This window comes from Oncorhynchus mykiss, chromosome 1 (assembly GCF_057628025.1).
Source record: "Oncorhynchus mykiss isolate SJ-2025 chromosome 1, ASM5762802v1, whole genome shotgun sequence".
NCBI classification, from domain to species: Eukaryota; Metazoa; Chordata; class Actinopteri; order Salmoniformes; family Salmonidae; genus Oncorhynchus; species Oncorhynchus mykiss.
This window is the reverse complement of record NC_143022.1, coordinates 26,104,583-26,125,943: the sequence shown is the minus strand read 5'-3', so window position 1 is coordinate 26,125,943 and position 21,361 is coordinate 26,104,583. Positions and strand designations below refer to the sequence as shown.

At 44.6% G+C, this 21,361-nt stretch overlaps 2 protein-coding genes across 2 annotated transcripts; both read right to left on the bottom strand.

Moving 5' to 3' along the window:
- Nucleotides 1-922: 922 nt before the first annotated feature.
- On the bottom strand, nucleotides 923-9,656 carry vps4a (vacuolar protein sorting 4 homolog A). The gene is made up of 11 exons (XM_021595047.3): nucleotides 9,397-9,656; nucleotides 8,853-8,964; nucleotides 8,590-8,734; nucleotides 8,198-8,259; nucleotides 7,971-8,090; nucleotides 7,678-7,834; nucleotides 5,687-5,835; nucleotides 5,399-5,480; nucleotides 4,885-5,104; nucleotides 2,057-2,197; nucleotides 923-1,944 (listed from the first exon to the last, which is right to left on the bottom strand). Exons 1-11 carry the CDS (start codon nucleotides 9,415-9,417, stop codon nucleotides 1,843-1,845), a joined length of 1,311 nt encoding a protein of 436 aa, XP_021450722.1. The 5' UTR covers nucleotides 9,418-9,656; the 3' UTR covers nucleotides 923-1,842.
- Nucleotides 9,657-9,726: 70 nt separating this feature from the next.
- Nucleotides 9,727-21,346, bottom strand: sntb2 (syntrophin, beta 2). The gene is made up of 7 exons (XM_021594966.3): nucleotides 20,375-21,346; nucleotides 16,335-16,545; nucleotides 16,004-16,211; nucleotides 12,714-12,856; nucleotides 12,296-12,492; nucleotides 11,705-11,895; nucleotides 9,727-11,606 (listed from the first exon to the last, which is right to left on the bottom strand). Exons 1-7 carry the CDS (start codon nucleotides 21,093-21,095, stop codon nucleotides 11,514-11,516), a joined length of 1,764 nt encoding a protein of 587 aa, XP_021450641.2. The 5' UTR covers nucleotides 21,096-21,346; the 3' UTR covers nucleotides 9,727-11,513.
- Nucleotides 21,347-21,361: the final 15 nt, after the last annotated feature.

Below are 21,361 nucleotides of genomic sequence, written 5' to 3'. Positions count from 1 at the left end.
CTTTGGTGCGAAAAGTGCAAATCAATCCCAGAACAACAGCAAAGAACCTTGTGAAGATGCTGGAGGAAACCGGTACAGAAGTATCTATAGCCACAGTAAAACGAGTCCTCTGGTCTGATGAAACAAAAATAGAACTGCTTGGCCGTAATGCCCATCGTTATGTTTGGAGAAAAAGGGGGTGACTCGCAAGCCGAAGAACACCATCCCAACTGTGATGCACGGGTAGGCGGCGCTTTGCTGCAGAAGAGACTGGTGCACTTCTCAAAATAGATGGCATCATGAGGAATGAAAATGATCTGGAAATATTGAAGCAACATCTCAAGACATCAGTCAGGAAGTTAAAGCTTGGTTGCAAATGGGTCTTCCAAATGGACAATGACCCCAAGCATACTTCCAAAGTTGTGGCAAAATAGCTTAAGGACAACAAAGTCAAGGTATTGGAGTGCCATCACAAAGCCCTGACCTCAGTCCCATAGAAAATGTGTGGGCAGAACTGAAAAAGCGTGTGCAAGCAAGGAGGCCTACAAACCTGACTCAGTTACACCAGCTCTGTCAGGAGGAATGGGCCAAAATTCACCAAATTTGTGGGAAGCTTGTGGAAGGCTACCTGAAACATTTGACCCAAGTTAAACAATTAAGACAATGCTACCAAATACTAATTGAGTGTATGTAAACCTCTAACCCACTAGGAATGTGATGAAAGAAACAAAAGCTGAAATAAATCACTATTATTCTGACATTTCACATTAAAATAAAGTGGTGATCCTAACTGACCTAAAATAGGGAATTTTTACTAGGATTAAATGTCAGGAATTGTGAAAAACTGAGTTTAAATGTATTTGGCTAAAGTGTTTGTAAACTTCTGACTTCAACTGTAATAACATGGATAATGTAAAGTTGAAATGGAATAATGACAAACATCTTTTATTTTTGAATTCTGGATTTACTAAGTCAGGTTATCAAGGATATGTGTAACTGCAGTGAGATCCCCTCTGGGACCAGAACCGACACCCCCAACTATACAGACATAGCAATACTTGACAATATGATCATGTCTGTCACGGAACTATTATTTTCAATGCACAAATCCAGAAATAGAAAAGGGCTCTTGTCCCCATCTTCAGTCACATAACATGTCAGGGAAATACTGAAATGTAAACACCTCTCCCACTCAATGATCAGCTGTGTCCTCAGTCACTCATACAGTCAACAAATCTTGAAGAGATAAAAATAAATAATCGTAAGTAACACTGCCTGTAAAATAGGGGCAGCTCTAGTGGGGACTGGGAGAGGGGGCAGCTATGGTCAGTCAACTCAATTAATTTAAAAGCAGAGCGCTCCTACACAAGACATACATTAAGGCTGCGTTGAAACAGGCAGCCCAATTCTGATATTGTTTTCCACAAATCGGTATTTTTACCATTCACATCCGATCTTCAGAGCTGATCCGATTAGTCAAAAGACCAATTAGTGGAAAAAAAGCAGAATTGGGCTGCCTATTTAAAACGCAGCCTATGACTTACACACATGCAAGACAAGAGCTATGTTAAATGCAATTGTTCAAAAGCTTTTCACCCTTCCTTCATAATGATTAACAACTTAAAGTGCAGGATGGCAAAAAAATATATAGTCTCAGTCTTCAGGACTGCAATAGTGTATGATCGGAGGGAAATGGTATGAGGTTAAATGCTCCATCATTCTTGCCAATGCAGGTTAGTCGAACAAATCCAAGTTTGTAGTGTGGTAGTACTGTAGCTACTACTTGACAGGAGGTTGTATGAATGGGGCTTGAGAGGAGAAACAGGGTAAGGAGTAGTGAAGCCCCTGGCTGACCAGGACCTCTTAGCCCTCCTGTCCAAAGTCCTCTGTGAACTTCCTGACCTTGAACAAGTCTTCACTGTTGACTGTCGGACGCGTGGTGGACAGTGACCGCAGCATGTCAGACTGGAGGGCAGAGGGACAAAGCATTAGTATTGTTCAGTATTTGTACAAATATGATTGTGTAATGCCTGAATGTGTAAGCAAAATGTGAGTGTCTGTTGTGGATGTTTCTCACCATGCAGACAATGGGTTCCAGCAGCTTGTCGCTAGGCACATCCATCCAGGTTAATTCTATGGCAGCTGGGTCCCCAGGCGAACACGGGGTCAGAAGGTCATCCACCATCAATTGACTGTTGGCACGGGATGGCCCTCGCACCTAAGAGTACCACAACAAACAAATTCTGAAATATCTTTAATACAGTGCCTTGCGAAAGTATTCAGCCCCCTTGAACTTTGCGACCGTTTGCCACATTTCAGGCTCCAAACATAAAGATATAAAACTGTATTTTTTTGTGAAGAATCAACAACAAGTGGGACACAATCGTGAAGTGGAACGACATTTATTGGATATTTAAAACTTTTTTAACAAATCAAAAACTGAAAAATTGGGCGTGCAAAATTATTCAGCCCCTTTACTTTCAGTGCAGCAAACTCTCTCCAGAAGTTCAGTGAGGATCTCTGAATGATCCAATGTTGACCTAAATGACTAATGATGATAAATACAATCCACCTGTGTGTAATCAAGTCTCCGTATAAATGCACCTGCACTGTGATAGTCTCAGAGGTCCGTTAAAAGCGCAGAGAGCATCATGAAGAACAAGGAACACACCAGGCAGGTCCGAGATACTGTTGTGAAGAAGTTTAAAGCCGGATTTGGATACAAAAAGATTTCCCAAGCTTTAAACATCCCAAGGAGCACTGTGCAAGCGATAATATTGAAATGGAAGGAGTATCAGACCACTGCAAATCTACCAAGACCTGGCCGTCCCTCTAAACTTTCAGCTCATACAAGGAGAAGACTGATCAGAGATGCAGCCAAGAGGCCCATGATCACTCTGGATGAACTGCAGAGATCTACAGTTGAGGTGGGAGACTCTGTCCATAGGACAACAATCAGTCGTATATTGCACAAATCTGGCCTTTATGGAAGAGCGGCAAGAAGAAAGCCATTTCTTAAAGATATCCATAAAAAGTGTCATTTAAAGTTTGCCACAAGCCACCTGGGAGACACACCAAACATGTGGAAGAAGGTGCTCTGGTCAGATGAAACCAAAATTGAACTTTTTGGCAACAATGCAAAATGTTATGTTTGGCGTAAAAGCAACACAGCTCATCACCCTGAACACACCATCCCCACTGTCAAACATGGTGGAAGCAGCATCATGGTTTGGGCCTGCTTTTCTTCAGCAGGGACAGGGAAGATGGTTAAAATTGATGGGAAGATGGATGGAGCCAAATACAGGACCATTCTGGAAGAAAACCTGTGGCCAAGTCAAAGTCCAGACCTGAATCCAATCGAGAATCTGTGGAAAGAACTGAAAACTGCTGTTCACAAATGCTCTCCATCCAACCTCACTGAGCTCGAGCTGTTTTGCAAGGAGGAATGGGAAAAAATGTCAGTTTCTCGATGTGCAAAACTGATAGAGACATACCCCAAGCGACTTACAGCTGTAATCGCAGCAAAAGGTGGCGCTACAAAGTATTAACTTAAGGGGGCTGAATAATTTTGCATGCCCAATTTTTCAATTTTTGATTTGTTAAAAAAGTTTGAAATATCCAATAAATGTCGTTCCACTTCATGATTGTGTCCCACTTGTTGTTGATTCTTCACAAAAAAATACAGTTTTATATCTTTATGTTTGAAGCCTGAAATGTGGCAAAAGGTCGCAAAGTTCAAGGGGGCCGAATACTTTCGCAAGGCACTGTAGCAGAGAAAGAGAAACACCTTTAGTGTAGTGTACAAGAGTCGACTACAATAGAGAGACTATATCATGGGCAATGTTTCATCTAATCTGCGTGTGGCCACGCAGCTCCCCAGGACTGCCACGCAGCTCACCAGGACTGCCACGCAGCTCACCAGGACTGCCACGCAGAAATATCAGCCCATGGAGAGAAGCACAAGATTGAACTTCACTCAACTTTCTAGAGTTTTCCCCTCTTAACACTATCAACCTTTCTCTTTTACTGTGATCGAATCAACTCAATATTAGCCACTTTCAATGCAACATACTTAAACAAAACGAACTACGGAGGATGTTTTGTTGTAGGTAGAATACTTCGGAGTAGGATTCTATTACACACGACCCAGCCCATACTCTACACAGACCTGTGGGGCATAGCCAATCAGAGCTGCAGTAGGCCTTTATGCAAATAGACCATTGCAATATATATGGATCCGTGCTATTTACTATGAACAGGACTGTGTTACCAGCTGTGGTCTTGAGTAAATGGGCTTGTTTTGAGATCAAAGCAAGAGCTCCCTGTAGCCACGTGTGCACATTTTGTTCATATCTTTTGCTAGGGGCAGTGTTGTATTTTGAGACAGGCTTGAATAAGCTAGGTAGCCAATAGACAGAGGGTATCATAATTGGTCTGATTCTCTTTAAGAATGATATGGGAATAATAATGCATTTGATTTTGTAAAGTGGTTTCTTGTATCAAAAACAACATTTTCATTCACCTTGTCTAAAGAACAAGTGGATAAACAGGTTCATGTCAAGCCCTGCATGTTTTTTTCTTCTTCAATGGAATGTAAGCCTACATTGAATACCACACATTTGCTGCTACTGTAGGATAAATTATAATACAGGTATTTAAACGTTAAAATGTTATGGGATGTATTTTCTCCATTGTTTTTGATGGTAAGCCAGTCTGGTAGACCTACATTATGAGCACATAGTCACAGTAGCCTAGTTGGCCACGGTTAAAACTAACTTAAAGCAGGTTCAGCCTCAGTGTTCACAGTAAATGCATGCTGGAAGTTGCACAGAATTTTCACAAATTCAGACCCGAAATTTGGTCAGCAAGGAAAAAATTAGAGGGAACATCATGGGTATAAATTACCTTTTTGAAGTGTGTGGCTGACTGCACTTTCCTGACAGGCTGCATGAGGGCATCTCGCACAATGACGCTGATGTCAGCCCCGGAGTAGCCTTCTGTCTTTTTGGCGAGCTGACGAAGGTCTGCGTCACTCAGGCTGTGGGGTGTGTTGCCCAGGTGCAGCCGGAACATCTGTGACCTGGCGGGCTCCTCTGGGAGAGGGATGTAGATACGCTTCTCAAACCTGACAGTGACATAATTCTCATGAGAATGCTTGACGATGACTATTGTATCCATTAGGAAATCATTTTTGCTTGAACAATACAACACAAAACATTTCCCATTTTAGGTGCTTATCTACTGTTCTACAAACATTTCAAGAAAACTCCAGGACTGGTCTTCCACTCAATGGAATCTACATTAATAGGTACAGACAGTATAAACAAATACTCAGGCTTTATCATTACTTTTGTGAATCTGTTAAACAACAAACATACTGTATATCCCATCCCAACCTGCCCCCTTATTGATCACTGACCTTCTACGGATGGCAGCATCCAGAACCCAGGGAATGTTAGTGGCCCCAAGGGTGAGGATTCCATCGTTGTTGTTGCCCACACCTGCCATCAGAGAGTAGGAATGAAGACTATGTAAGCCTGTTGCTTATATAGAACATGTTAAGCATTGAATCGGAAAGGTCAAGTCAACTGATGCAGTAGACTTTTAAGTTCAGATCCAACAAACACCCCATCAAAGAGGACTTAAGTCTTAAAGCTGCCTTGGCAGAAAGTGGGGAGTGGGTATAGACTGTAGACTAAATTCTCACCTTGCATCTGTACCAGGAACTCGGTCTTAATCCGCCGGGCTGCCTCACTCTCATTCTCATTCCTGGAGCCACAGAGCGAGTCCACCTCGTCAATAAAGATGATGGAGGGCTTGTGCTGGCGGGCAAGATCAAACAGGTTCTTCACCAGTCTGATGGATAGAGAGAGAAAGAGAAGCACAAACATTCAACAGGATACTTATGCTCGCTTTGAGGCAAGCAACACTGAAGCATGCATGAGAGCGCCAGCTGTTCCGGACGAGTGTGTAATCATTCCCTCCATAGCCGATGTGAGCAAGAGCTTTAAACAGGTCAACATTCACAAGGCCGCAGAGCCAGACAGGTTACCAGGACGTGTACTCAAGGCATGCACGGACCAACAGGCAAGTACCTTCACTGACATTTTCAACCTCTCCCTGACCGAGTCTGTAATACCTACATGTTTCAAGCAGACCACCATAGTCCCTGTGCCCAAGAACACTAAAGTAACCTGCCTAAATGACTACCGTTCCGTAGCTCTCACGTCTGTAGCCATGAAGTGCTTTGAAAGGCTGGTCATGGCTCACACCAACACCATCATCCCGGAAACCCTAGACCCACCCTAGACCCATACCGCCCCAACAGATCCACAGAGGACACAATCTCAATCGCACTCCACACTGCCCATTCCCACCTGAACAAAAGGAACACCTATGTGAGAAAGCTGCATTGGCTACAGCTCAGCGTTCAACACCATAGTGCCCACAAAACTCATCACTAAGCTAAGGACCCTGAGACAAAACACCTCCCTCTGCATCTGGATCCTGGACTTCCTGACGGGCCGCCCCCAGGTGGTAAGGGTAGGCAACAACACATCTGCCACGCTGATCCTCAATACAAGGTCCCATCAGGGGTGTGTGTCGAGTCCCCTCCTGTACTGTTGGCCAAGCATGAATCCAACACCATCATTAAGTTTGCTGACGACACAACAGTGGTAGGCCTGATCAACGACGACACAGACTATAGGGAGGATGTCAGAGACCTGGCAGTGTGGTGTCAGGACAACAACCTCTCACTCAACGTGAGTATGACAAAGGAGTTGATCGTGGACTACAGGAAAAGGAGGGCCAAACAGGCCCCCATTCACATAAAAAGGGCTGTAGTGGAGCAGTTTGAGAGTTTCAAGGTCCTTGGTGCCCACATCACCAACAAACTATCATGGTCCAAACACACCAAGACAATCATGAAGAGGGCACTACAATGCCCTTTCCCCCTCAGGAGACTGAAAAGATTTGGCATGGGTCCCCAGATCCTCAAAAGGTTTTACAACTGCACAATTGAGAGCATCCTGACCGGTTGCATCACTGCATGGTATGGCAACTGCTATGCATCTGACCATAAGGCGCTACAGAGGGTACTGCGTACAGCTCAGTACATCACTGGGCCTAAGCTTCCAGCCATCCAGGACCTATATACTAGGCATGTCAGAGGATGGTCCAAAAAATTGTCAAGACTCCAAACACCCAAGTCATAGACTGTTCTCTCTGCAACCGTTTGAGCTCCAAGTCTAGGTTCAAAAGGCTCCTTAACAGCTTCTACCCACAAGCCATAAGACTGCTTAACAATTATTCAAATGGCCACCCGGACTATTTGCATTAACCCCCCCCCCCCCCCCCCCCCCTTTGTTTTGACACCGCTACTACTCGCTGTTTATCTATGCATAGTCACTTTACCCCGACCTACATGTACAAATTACTTCAATCATTGACTCGATACAGGTAGCCACTGTATATAGCCCGATTATTGATATGAAGTGCGTTTTTTTAACTCTAGTTTATTTAGTAAATATTTTCTTAAAACTGCATTGTTGGTTAAGGGCTTGTAAGTAAGCATTTCACAGTAAGGTTGTTTTCAGCGCATGTGAGAAATAAAATTAGATTTGGCACATGAGTATCAGTGAGATTTTGGGGGATTTACATAAACAGTAGAATTACAAATAAGAAATTATGTCTCACTTCTCACTCTCTCCAAGCCACTTGGACATGAGGTCTGATGATGACACAGAAAAGAAGGTGGAGTTGTTGGCTTCTGTGGCTACTGCTTTGGCCAGGTAAGACTTTCCCGTCCCAGGGGGTCCAAAGAGAAGAATCCCTCTCCATGGAGTGCGTTTGCCTGCAACCAGAGATACATTCAAGCATAATGAACAAATAGACAGAATACACATACAGTATTATCATTATGGTGACATGTCCATGCAGAAGATGGTGAGAAAGAGAGTATATATGTGAGGGGTAAAAGGCAGTCTAACCTGTGAAGAGGTGAGGGAATTTAATGGGCAGGATTACAGCTTCCTTCAGGGCCTCCTTAGCTCCCTCTAGCCCAGCTACATCGTTCCACCGGACATTGGGCTTTTCCATCACAATGGCACCTGTACCATGACATGGATCAGTTTAGCATCAAAGTTAATTTCCCTCATGAACATCAGACACAGTTTAGACAGCTGGTGTGTGAAAGAGGAGACAAACACACACTCACCCATCAGTTGCTCCTGCAGTTTCTTTCTCTCTGGGTTTTCACCCTCGCTGTCACTGTCACTCCTAAAAGGAATGTGTAATGTGAAAAACTATTTGGTGCCGGTGACTATGTGGCACTTATTTGATTTCTCTCGACTCAACCCCATTCGATGTGTGGAACGGATGTGGGTGGGTCTATGTCTACATAAGGGTGCTAATTTTAAAAAACTCACAAAAGCTCTGACGAAGGCCGTCAGGCCGATGCGTAATCTTATTTCAGATCAGTGATACTATCAAGAGCAGTGTGCGGTTTCCTTTTTCCTTCATATTGTCTGTTTGGCAAATTGTTATTTCCTAGGTATGCTTGTGTTAATGTAGGACAGTGTCTGTGTGAACAGATGTGTGACAACATACTTATCATTACTCTGTGCTTCCTTGACAGGCTTCTTCCCTGTTTTTTCTTTGTTTTTCAAGAAATCTTTGAGTTTCTCGGCCCGGTCTAGGTACTGCATACACTTCCCACGTATGCTCTCCTTTGCCTTGTCACTGTGTGCCTCATCTGGAAGAAGAGATCAAAACACATTACTTTTTGCCTTCAAAAACAACAACCTAATTTCTACTCTGAATACTTAAACAAATTGGACTGTGGACAGAAAAATATTACATTTCACACTCACACTTGATAGCATGCAGGAAGTACTCCACTGCATGCTGGTAAAGGCGCAAGGCTTCCTCATAGTTCTTGTTCTTGTCCTCCTCTGTGGCTTTGGTCACAAGATCTATCGCTTTCTGTGTGAGGGAAGAGAGGAAGGGATGAACCATATAAATGAAACAGGGGAGTCCAGGTTCAGACCATGGGTCAAACCAAACAAATAAACTGTAGATTTACCTTTAAGGTTGGAATCCATAAACTGTAACAGATTATATGACATTTACAGACTAATAACTACTAGTACTCACTAGACTTGACAAGCAAACTATTTGTTTGCAAGACATTCCTCGTAATAGTTATTCGTGCCAATGGTCAAACTACCAACAGTGGAAAATGTGGTGTTATTGTTGTAGCTACATTATTCAGTTCAATAACAAGTTAACTGGTAACTATTAAGCAGAATGTATAATAGTGTAGCTAGTAAACTAATGGTGATAACGTTAGCTAGATTTTGTTGACACAAGTTAGCAAGTAACGTAGCGAACGTTAACTAGCTAATGTTTTGCTACCTGTAATGTTGACGTTGTCATTTCATCTCACTCTTTTTCTCTTCGCCCAGCGTCTCTGATGCTAATTCAAGGTATCTTTCAAAATGTGGTTGCTATATTTTCAGGAGAGGGGTTGCTACAAAATCATGACAAAGGTAGCTTCGCTAGCCTATATTTGACAGCCACTGCCCAGGCAACAGCAACAACCGTAGCTAGTGGTAACTACAGACGTTCATGCAGCGTCTGCGTCACTCTTGAAAGAGAAGAAAAACAGAAGTACTGACGCCTAGCGGACAGGATGATCACTGAGTCAGATTATTATTCTTTTTTTTAAAGAGGAGTGGCACGTTATTGCGAAATCCATTTTTTTTATTATGCTGTTCTGAACCAGCTTTCTTTCCATTGCAATGACAGACATCAAATCCATTTGTTACAGTTGGACATTAACATGTTTAATTCTTATAGATATTTACATTTTAGATTATTACATTACATCTTAATACAGGCTTGGAAGTCTAAAATACTTTGCATATAACAGGTTTGCAGCAGCAGGGTTTCTCCTGTGCTTTCTCTGCTAAATGATTGTGTGGAACGCAAGCTGCCACATGTAACTTTGGTTAAAAACCCTTTCTCAAAAATAAGCTTTTCTTTGCAATAACAGTATATAGCTCAAAACTAACAACCAAAAGAGAAAGATATGACAGTTTGACAATGTGAAATGCTAATTAAGATACATTCATGGGTAAATTAAGGTGGCGATCAAGCTAGAAATTGAACAGTTCAGGTATTGATAAAAATGTCCATTATTAGAAGTAGGCCTACAGAGACTGAATTGGGATAGAGTTCAGTCATACAATTGGCAGCATCCACTAGGCCCCACTTACAGTATCCGCTTACATACTGAGACAAGCTGTTAGGGTGATCACGTGGTAGAGCAGGGTCTGAAAAAGAGCTTTGACATATGTAGGACTCAAGAGGTCACATACAGCAAGATGATAAGCTTATACAGGGATAAAACAAAATAAAAGAATAGCATCCCATTTGTGCTAGTAAACACATCCAAAGCTTTCTTTCACTAAATGGACATGATGAGGTACCATATTACAGCTGAAATGGTGTTTTCTCAGATATCATAGTGCTGAATGAACATCTTTGAACGTTCTTTATAGGTATATATTTCGCTTATTTTAATCATGTACTGGATGGAAACATTCCCCAGAACACTTAGCAGACAGCTTGTAGCTCAGTGACTTTACTGTGGATGCCTATTGACAGTAAATATTATGTTTACATGGTGTGTATGCAACACTTCCTCAGGAATCACAGAAAAATATGAGGTCAGAAAAAGGCAGAGAAGCTTAGGTATGACCTCATGAGCTTTAATAGAAAGCATTGGCTTAGGGCTAATGCAGAAGGGAATGATAAAGGGAAGTGGTGTTCTCAGGCAGCATAGGACAATGGTTTGGCAGTGTGACTAGCCTACTGGAGGGCAGGTTGACTTTGAGGCAGGTGACAGGGGTCACTGGCGCTATGCCATGCTTTTGCTAATGCTCAAAAACAGCATCACATTTTCATAGTCAAGTCATGCTAAACATAGGATATACATACAAAATAATTAACTGTGTTTGTCTGGAAATAGCATGTTAACAGTATAAGAATAATACTATTGCTGTGCATGTTGTTGAAAGCTTACTTTGCTTTAAAACCTATTACCTTTTGAAAATAAAAAATACTTTTACACACACTAAAAATAGCATTTATGACTACATGTAACAAGGCACAGTTGGCAATACTGATTATAACAGTCATTTTGGATAATGTGCTAGATAATCAGTTTTTGGGTAACAGGCACTCTATAAAGCCAACAGAAATGCAAAAGTATAAACCCATTCATTCTGGCAGTATGCTCTAGGCCACTCACACGCAGTCATCAACTTGGAAACCCAATTGACACATGCTCATATGAACAAACTCGTACTCGTGTACTCGTGTTCATCACAAAATCACTCATTTGCCTGACAAGAACAGAGTACATACATAAAAAATTGCCAAAAGTACATTGGAAGGCTGTGTTGAATGATACATAGTAAAAATAAGAATATTTATGGATATGTTCCTGACTTCAGCCTCTTCCCATTTCACGTCAGCAGGCCCAGACGAGTCAGTTTGGCAGACAGGAAGGAATGAAGAACAAACACCATGGGCTTGGGGCCAGAGTGCAGGTCAAACACCTGAAAGAAAGAGACAAGATAAAAAATACAAACAGTACATTAATCAATACAGTCAATGGACTTTTAGACCATTACACTCTAACAGTGATGTAGTTTACCATTTCACCCTCTGGACCCCCAAAGTCCAGATAGAGGTTGCGGATCCCGTCATCTGCAGACATCTTGAGCTTCTCGAAGGGGTATCTGAAGAGCACAGCACCCCCTGCAGTCTCTCCTGGCTCCCGGGTCACAGTGAAGCCCTTCTCATAGTGCAGTATGAGGCGAACGTCCTGCCTGTTCAGCATGCAACCTGAGGTACAGAGGGAGGGAAGTGTGAGAACAGTACTGCACAAAGTAAACGTGTGTGTGTGTGGGTGTGTGTAATTGGAACAGTATGTGCCTGTGTGAAAGAGTTTATGAACATGTTTGTGTTGCAGTGGAATAGGGAAGGAAAAGACTGAACATTTCCAGCACATACTAGCAGCCAACTATTGTTCTCTATTGAGTGGAAACATTCCCCCAACTGACTATGCTTCTTCCTTTACAACTTTTTTCCCCCACTGGTGTTTTTGGTACATTCACTTTTTTCAGTCACCACTTCCTGTATCACTGTGAGAAGTGAATCATGTGATTTCAAAGCCTCACTCAATAATATATGCAGATAGTTAGACAAACCAACATTAGACATACAGACAGACACACACACTCACCAATGGAGACCTCCTTAATGAGTTCTGCGGCAGCATGCGCCCCCTGCACCAAGGCCCGGGTCCACGAGGACAGGTCCCAGTGTGTCTCCACCCGGAACACATGGGACTCGATGCCCCGCCCTGTACCCGTCCGAGTGGCAAACACCAGGTCTGCCCCCTGTGCCGGGGAACTGCGGGCACTGCCAGAGTGCACCAGTCTACAGAGAAACAGGAACAAACCACAAGGTTATATCAACTCACTGTTTGCTCCTCCCACAAGTGATTTTTAAAGAGCTTACAGTGATTCAAGTTATGATAACAAAATGCCAACACATCGCAGAGTGAAAATGGCAGAGAGAGAGAGAAAGAGATAGAGACAGACAGACAAAGAGAAATACAACCTACATTCTAATTCTGGCTGGCAAACTTGTTGTCCTACCTTGTGGCAAGTAGTGGGTGTGTGAGCATGGGTGTGGACCAGGCTTCGCGGTTCCATGGCACTGATTCAAACAGCAGGATATCTTTCTCTGTCAGTGCCATGACGATTGGTCGGAACTGGTGCCGCCCACCATCCAGCTGGACCTACACCATAAAGAAAGAGAGACAGCATGAGAGAAGTGTGTCAAAGTGCAAAGTGCTGATGAGAATTTCCACGTCTGATTGTGTAGTTGTGTGGGTGTCATGCTAGGTGGGCCCAGAGGAAAGTTAACGCAACGGCACCTTCCTTTGGTTCTGTCTCAAAGTGCTTCCTGTCAACCCCCAACATGGCCAACAAAAAACACACACAGACAGTATCTATACATTTAACATGGTGTACTGACACTACACCGCTACCCACTTTGTGGACCATTGCTCCCATGCAGCTATGCCCTGTGGACTATTGCTCCCATGCAGCTATGCCCTGTGGACTATTGCTCCCATGCAGCTATGCCCTGTGGACTATTGCTCCCATGCAGCTATGCCCTGTGGACTATTGCTCCCATGCAGCTATGCCCTGTGGACTATTGCTCCCATGCAGCTATGCCCTGTGGGACCATTGCTCCCATGCAGCTATGCCCTGTGGACCATTGCCCCCATGCAGCTATGCCCTGTGGACTATTGCTCCCATGCAGCTATGCCCTGTGGACTATTGCTCCCATGCAGCTATGCCCTGTGGACTATTGCTCCCATGCAGCTATGCCCTGTGGACTACTGCTCCCATGCAGCTATGCCCTGTGGACCATTGCTCCCATGCAGCTATGCCCTGTGGACTGTTGCTCCCACGCAGCTATGCCCTGTGGACCATTGCTCCCACGCAGCTATGCCCTGTGGACCATTGCTCCCACGCAGCTATGCCCTGTGGACCATTGCTCCCACGCAGCTATGCCCTGTGGACCATTGCTCCCATGCTGCTATGCCCTGTGGACTATTTATCCCATGCCGCTATGCCCTGTGGACTATTTCTCCCATGCTCTGTGGATTATTGCTCCTATGCTCTGTGGATTATTGCTCCTATGCTCTGTGGATTATTGCTCCTATGCTGCAATGCTCTGTGGATTATTGCTCCCATGCTGCAATGCTCTGTGGATTATTGCTCCCATGTTGCTATGCTCTGTGGGATATTGCTCCCATGCTGCTATGCTCTGTGGGCTATTGCTCCCATGCTGCTATGCCCTGTGGGCTATTGCTCCCATGCAGCTATGCTCTGTGGGCTATTGCTCCCATGCTGCTATGCTCTGTGGACTATTTGCTATATTCATTTTGTTCAGCTGTTTCTCTTTCCCCCCCATTGTTGACCTTTCTTCAATTGTGTTGTCTCTAGTGTTCTTTTTAATTATGTGTAACGTGTGCTGTGACTTGTGACACATGTAAACTGCACTTTAAATCAATTCTGATTCGGACAACATATAAGACTCTATGGGCTATTGCTCCCATGCTCTGTGAGCTATTGCTCCCATGCTGCTATGCTCTGTGAGCTATTGCTCCCATGCAGCTATGCTCTGTGGGCTATTGCTCCCATGCTGCTATGCTCTGTGGGCTATTGCTCCCATGCAGCTATGCTCTGTGGGCTATTGCTCCCATGCCGCTATGCTCTGTGGGCTATTGCTCCCATGCTGCTATGCTCTGTGGGCTATTGCTCCCATGCAGCTATGCCCTGTGGACTATTGCTCCCATGCTGCTATGCTCTGTGGGCTATTGCTCCCATGCTGCTATGCTCTGTGGGCTATTGCTCCCATGCTGCTATGCTCTGTGGGCTATTGCTCCCATGCTGCTATGCTCTGTGGGCTATTGCTCCCATGCTGCTATGCTCTGTTGGCTATTGCTCCCATGCTGCTATGCTCTGTGGGCTATTGCTCCCATGCTGCTATGCTCTGTGGGTTATTGCTCCCATGCTCTGTGGGCTATTGCTCCCATGCTGCTATGCTCTGTGGGCTATTGCTCCCATGCTGCTATGCTCTGTGGGCTATTGCTCCCATGCTGCTATGCTCTGTGGGCTATTGCTCCCATGCTGCTATGCTCTGTTGGCTATTGCTCCCATGCTGCTATGCTCTGTGGGCTATTGCTCCCATGCTGCTATGCTCTGTGGGCTATTGCTCCCATGCTGCTATGCTCTGTGGGCTATTGCTCCCATGCTGCTATGCTCTGTGGGCTATTGCTCCCATGCTGCTATGCTCTGTGGGCTATTGCTCCCATGCTGCTATGCTCTGTGGGCTATTGCTCCCATGCTGCTATGCTCTGTGGGCTATTGCTCCCATGCTGCTATGCTCTGTGGGCTATTGCTCCCATGCTGCTATGCTCTGTGGGCTATTGCTCCCATGCTGCTATGCTCTGTGGGCCATTGCTCCCATGCTGCTATGCTCTGTGGGCTATTGCTCCCATGCTGCTATGCTCTGTGGGCTATTGCTCCCATGCTGCTATGCTCTGTGGGCTATTGCTCCCATACTGCTATGCTCTGTGGGCTATTGCTCCCATGCTGCTATGCTCTGTGGGCTATTGCTCCCATGCTGCTATGCTCTGTGGGCTATTGCTCCCATGCTGCTATGCTCTGTGGGCTATTGCTCCCATGCTGCTATGCTCTGTGGGCTATTGCTCCCATGCTGCTATGCTCTGTGGGCTATTGCTCCCATGCTGCTATGCTCTGTTGGCTATTGCTCCCATGCTGCTATGCTCTGTGGGCTATTGCTCCCATGCTGCTATGCTCTGTGGGCTATTGCTCCCATGCTGCTATGCTCTGTGGGCTATTGCTCCCATGCTGCTATGCTCTGTGGGTTATTGCTCCCATGCTGCTATGCTCTGTGGGCTATTGCTCCCATGCTGCTATGCCCTGTGGACTATTTGCTATATTCATTTTGTTCAGCTGTTTCTCTTTCCCCCCCCATTGTTGACCTTTCTTCAATTGTGTTGTCTCTAGTGTTCTTTTTAATTATGTGTAACGTGTGCTGTGACTTGTGACACATGTAAACTGCACTTTAAATCAATTCTGATTCGGACAACATATAAGACAGCACATTTAAAAGACTACAGAATATCACAACGGAAAGTTCAGAACAAACACAGTGACCCATTTATAAAACTTTCACAGTACACATGCACTATTATACAAGGCTGAACAACATTACACAATGCTGTATGAGTGAATCTGTACACAAGTGTATTTGACAGCAGCATACGGTACTTCAATTTGATTATTTTGCTCAATATTTAGTGTGTTTGTGTAATTTATTCTAAAGGCCTATATGAGTGCAGTACCTGTTCTGCCAGCCAGCTGATGTGTTTGAGTTGGGGGTGTGACCCAGTGGTGCTGGAGCCCAGATAGGAGTTGATGTGGGCCAGAGTCTGGGGCAGCAGGGCAGCAATGTTGGTGTGGATGGCTGTGAACCAGGAGTGGGCGCTGGGGCCATCCTTACAGCGCATCACTACCGTGTGCTGGCCATCAGGGGAGTGCAGCTCCAAGAGCCTTTGGGAGTCAACAGTCCTCATCATTATCTTACTAAAACATACCAAACCAACATTCTCATTATGTTTCCTATTTTCCCTCTTATGCCACATTTCAATTGCACGCACACAATGCAGGTCTTACCTGTTCTCCAGGTCAGGCATGGTCAAGTTCCTGCTGATAAAGCACATTTTGAGGAGGATGACCTTCCTGTCCTTGGCCCCACTGTGTTTGGGGGACCCAGAGTCCTCACTGCCACTGAAGTTGGGGGACTGAGGACGCACCCCATCCCACGGCAGGTCTGCCACCAAGGAGGGCTTCTTAAACAGTGGGGAAACCTCTCTGATATATTTAACTACAGAAACGCAGAAAGACACAAAATAAAGAACATTAGTGATTAATTATGCATAGACCTCAAGTTGTACAAAAGTGTGTCTAAACGCAACACACGAGTGATCATGTTTCAGACTGTGGTTGAAAAGTTGCAACGCTCAATTAAAGAGTAGTACATGTCTTATAAGGATGTATTAGTCTCTTGTGGAGTTGTTCTGAGTAGGAGAGTTGGAAGAGTAGTTGTGTGCTTGGCAGGTCGGCTGCTTGGAGAAGAATGGCTTTGACTGAAATCATGAATTCACTTTCCAAATTTGGTCCTGCGGCCTATTCCACTTCTCCTCTCTCTCTCTCTCTCTTCTTTACTGGTGTATGTTAGTCCTCTGAGTCGCTCTGCTCTGACTGAGAAACTCGATGTGAGGAGCTGAAAGGATGAGGTCATTGTTGCATGTAGGAGAGGACTAGGGTTGTGAAAGTAATTGGCCCAAACATATAGTATGAATATGGGTGCACTGTGTGTGTGTGTTTGTGTGTAATTTGACGGAAAGAGGGAGGTAGTGGTGAGGCACGAGGTCAAGGATTGGAACCCATTTCCAAGATAACTACACTGCTCTTACTAACCGTGTCAGTGAATATTTCTGCAAGTCTTTTGGTGTGTATATGTACCGTATGTGTGTATGTATGTGTTTCACGAAGCGGCTGGACCTCTAGACATGAGCTAGAGCATGAGGAAACCCCTACCCAAACCCAACCCAGAAAGAAATCAAGATGGACAGAGCCTGCTACAGTCACACTGCGAATCCTGATGAAGCAAAATAAAGATTACACTCACTGCTATAGTGGCATATGCCCAATACACACCGCCACACGTTTTAGTGAGGAGTAATAAATGCCGAATCAAGTTAACGTAATTATGCTCAGTCAAGACTTCTTCCAGTCACAACACCACTGCAGTGTTCCAACGTGGTTATCAATATAATGGTATATATAAATACAGGTTCTGTCTGTGTGTGGCATTCCTACGTCCCCACTGTACTGTAGCTCTGGTATCTGTATGGATATTCTTTAGCAATGATACGTTGAGCTATAGGTGACAAAGACGTTATGACACTGGCTCGCATTCAGAGGGAAGATACATATTGGAGAATTGGAGATTTAACACTACATCTCCATCTGCCAACACTCTCTGCTTGAGTAAGTGCAGACTGCAGTGGAACAAGGAGGATGTTTGGGCTAGTTGGTGTTTTATGGCAGAGTAGCCTGTTGAACTGAACGAGGAGAAAGTGTGTCCCACACCCAACATGGAGTTAAAACTTTGTGAAAAGTTCTGAGTCAGATAGTTGGTTCCAGAAGCTGCTCTCACTGTCCCTCTCTGGTGCTGTTTAAAGATCTCATTATAACTGTCAGCATTGTCACTCAGCTCCAGTTCAGATTTTAATTAGGGCAGTACACAGAGGACAGTGTGTGTGTGTGTGTGTGTGTGTGTGTGTGTGTGTGTGTGTGTGTGTGTGTGTGTGTGTGTGTGTGTGTGTGTGTGTGTGTAAGAACGAAAGAAAGAATGAAAGAATAAAAGAAAAGAATAGTGAGAGAGATGAGAAGAGGTGCATAGAGGTGCCATCACACATAGCTGGAGCTAGTTCGTCTCTCTCCCTCCATACCTCTATGCCCACAGCAATGCAGAGGAATGAGACAGAGAGGAGGAAGCGGAGAAAAGCCAAGGGAATCTGTCTGACTCCAACTTATATTTGGCTGAAGGAGTTGAGGTTCAATCCCCCATGGGTTGATCAGGCATACATTTTCTGTCTTCTTCTTGTAGCCTTCACCCGGGTATGGCTTTAAGTGATCGGTTACACCACAGACCCTTACCAATGTTTTTCTTTTGACCAAAATCCCCCTGTGGTTTGTCCAGCTTCACCCTCTTTTCTCTCCCCCTCCCCCTGCCACAGACTGTGTGCTGCCAGGCCTTTAATGAGAACAGTGTGTCAGACTCCCCAGATGGGGGGGGGGGTTGTAGAAGGCTCTGGAGAGACTCCCTCTGCTCCCCTCAAATATACACACCTGCCCCCCATTCAAAAAAGCTCCCTCTGCTGCTCCCATTCATACACACACACACACCTATCCCCTTCCTCGCCTCTTTTCACCCTGACCTGGATCACAAAAGGATGGCATGCCAGTTGGCAGAAGCATTGTATATTTCCAGTAGGTGGATAAAAAAAAACATTCTAGAAAGTACACATGCTGCTACACTGTCCATGCAGTGAATCACACAAACAAATGTCTTAGGTAGGTTATGGTCAGATATTTATGTGGATATCCATCTCTGTTTACAGACACAGACAACTTGAAAAAACGATGAGACAGAGACTAGAGAGCAAATGTGCTTTCCCACTGATATTAATCACATACTTCATATGTGGTGGCTTTTATGACGCATTGCAGAATCAAGTGAAATGTTCAATGGTCATTGGTCAGTAAGTTTTGGCTTGTGAACAAAAGAAAATAACTGTCTCTAATCGGGCCTGTCCCCATTTTATGAATACAGTCTTTGTCTCTTTGTAGTGTTCTTATTCTTCCTTTTAACCAGACAATGGCCTCCTCCGCTATCCACCAACGAGAAGACAAACTAAACAAGACAGCCATGAGGCAATGTACTAACTGAATGGCGTTAGTCAATGTCCATTACAGTGAGCTCATGTTTATTATGAACGGCAAAATAAAGCAGATATCGTATTAGTTAGAAACACAACATCCAGGCCTGTGTAAGAGTTCTACACAGACCTTGGGAACAACCTGGTTGAGGAATGTGAAGTCACTAATTGCTGTAATGTCTAGCGTTTATGTACTGTGTACATTACATATTGGTCTGGAAATTGAAAACTCATTCTGACCTTCGGAGGATGAGGAGAATGCAGACAGATTGGAATTGTGGTCCATTTGCAAACGCCACAACTCACTCCCTGTCATTCTAACAAACAGTGACAGGCAACTGGCACATTCCTTAAACAAAATCACAGGTTTTCCGCAATGGAGAGACAGAGATTACACAAACTTATTTCGGACTATTAGGCCTATTTCAGACGAGAAGCAGAAAATACAACTTTATTTTTGGGGTCATAGTGAGAACTCATTTGACTTGCTAAATGACACAAACTGCATCACACTAACTACATCCAACCTTATTCCGTATTCATGCTGAGTTCATTTGCAAACCATTAACCACCACACAGTGCATTTCAGCCCTTGACCAGTTGTTTCCAAACCCTGGGCTTTACACTGAAGTGCTCTTAAAATCAATATATGAGCACACAAACTTGATGATTCACCGCTTTAGCATACAATGACCTATCTAAAACAATCCACTGCCACAAATACAATATAGCTAATTTTGTAACCACAGTGCAATACTTTCGTGTTTACAATAGACCTAAAGATAGGCTACGTTGAGTCAGTTGACACCGCCCCCTATAAAATCCCATCAATGGTTGTAAAGTGTGAACTTGTTACATTGTAGCCTATGCGCTGTGGTCTGGCAATGTGTTAGAAAGTAAACATTGTAGCCTAAAACCATGGCCTGAATTCTGGCTACGTTGAAAATAAATGAAAAAGTAGCCTGGTCATCAATCAGTTCATCTAACTGGCTGCTCATTATCTTATTTTAGGTATTTTTATGTGTCTATTTCCTGATGCAATATTCTGCCCACAGCTGCATCCTAGGCCTAGGCTGCATCTTCTAAGAAAAAGGCAGAATTAAGTCGCATTTGGCTATAAATCGAACATTGTTTTGTCTACTACTGAAGGCTGTTGTCAGACTGACTGGCCTTCTCAAATCCCCGCTATTGCGTTTGGAAACTTACCCTCAAGCGTAACCTCTTTCCCGGCCTTTTTTAGAGCCTGCACCGCTAGATCATGCGTAGCCTCCCTGAGGTCATTTCCATTGACTGACAGGATCGCGTCGCCGACCCGAAGAGCTCGACTCTGATCAGCTGCAAGTCCGGGGAAGATCTTGGATATGAGGATGGGCATTCGGTTTTCCCGACCCCCCTTGATACTGATCCCCAACCCGCCAGACTCTTGTTTTACAACTCTAACTTTACGCACAGCTTCTGATGCGCCGGATTCTAAATTGATGGAAGTTTCGCCATGCCTGGAACTGAAGCTAGATCCAGGACTACCGTAACTGGACCCCGGGCTGCCAAAATCAGAGTTCGTACCGTTATCACGATTATACTTGCCAGGGCTGGGGCTATTAAAACCGTCGTAGTGACCCCGGTTGATGCCCCCGCGCGCTGGGCTACCGCTTCGTCCTAGCGCACCATGGTTCGGATGTAGTTCTTGGTTTGAGATTTGACCACGGTTCGAATTTCCCGACGCTAAACCCGGGTCGTTTCCGTTAGACGTTCCATTCCGCAGGCCCGCTGAATTGGTGTAATCCAAGTTGTTCCCGTGTCCGCTTATCTCTGTTTCGGCCGCTAATGTGAAAGTCTCGCGGGTCAATTCGGCCGCTACCCGAATCCAGCGGTCCCGGAGCAAAAGATCTAATTGACCATTTTTGTCCGCTCGTGTCCAGACAGCCATCCTGGTAGTACGCGGTAGATTTCAGACTAAACTCATGATGAACTTTTCCTATTTTCAGAGTGCGTAGGCTACCCAAGCACTATCCTACACTACATTTGACACACCCACTTACGCACAGATTGCAGGAAAATGTTTCAACAAAAAAAGTGGAAGGGAACAAATGCCTCTGACGGCCTCCCTCTTCATTAGGGGTGCTGAAGCGGGCCGCCTGCTGAGGAAAAACTCGGAGCCGGATGACAGAAACAGCCAATGAATGGGACCTCAAA

Bases quoted from the DNA above. Each gene is read 5' to 3' on its own strand.
- vps4a (XM_021595047.3), bottom strand. From the start codon at position 9,417: ATGACAACGTCAACATTACAG. The intron at 8,091-8,197 runs GTGAGTGTGTGT...GTCATGGTACAG, and splicing joins ACTGCAGGAGCAACTGATGG to GTGCCATTGTGATGGAAAAG. The intron at 7,835-7,970 runs GTTAGACTGCCT...CTCTGGTTGCAG, and splicing joins ATTCCCTCACCTCTTCACAG to GCAAACGCACTCCATGGAGA.
- sntb2 (XM_021594966.3), bottom strand. From the start codon at position 21,095: ATGGCTGTCTGGACACGAGCGGACAAAAATGGTCAATTAGATCTTTTG. The intron at 12,493-12,713 runs GTAGGACAACAA...GTTTCTCTGTAG, and splicing joins CACCCACTACTTGCCACAAG to ACTGGTGCACTCTGGCAGTG. The intron at 11,896-12,295 runs GTGAGTGTGTGT...TCTGTACCTCAG, and splicing joins CATTAAGGAGGTCTCCATTG to GTTGCATGCTGAACAGGCAG.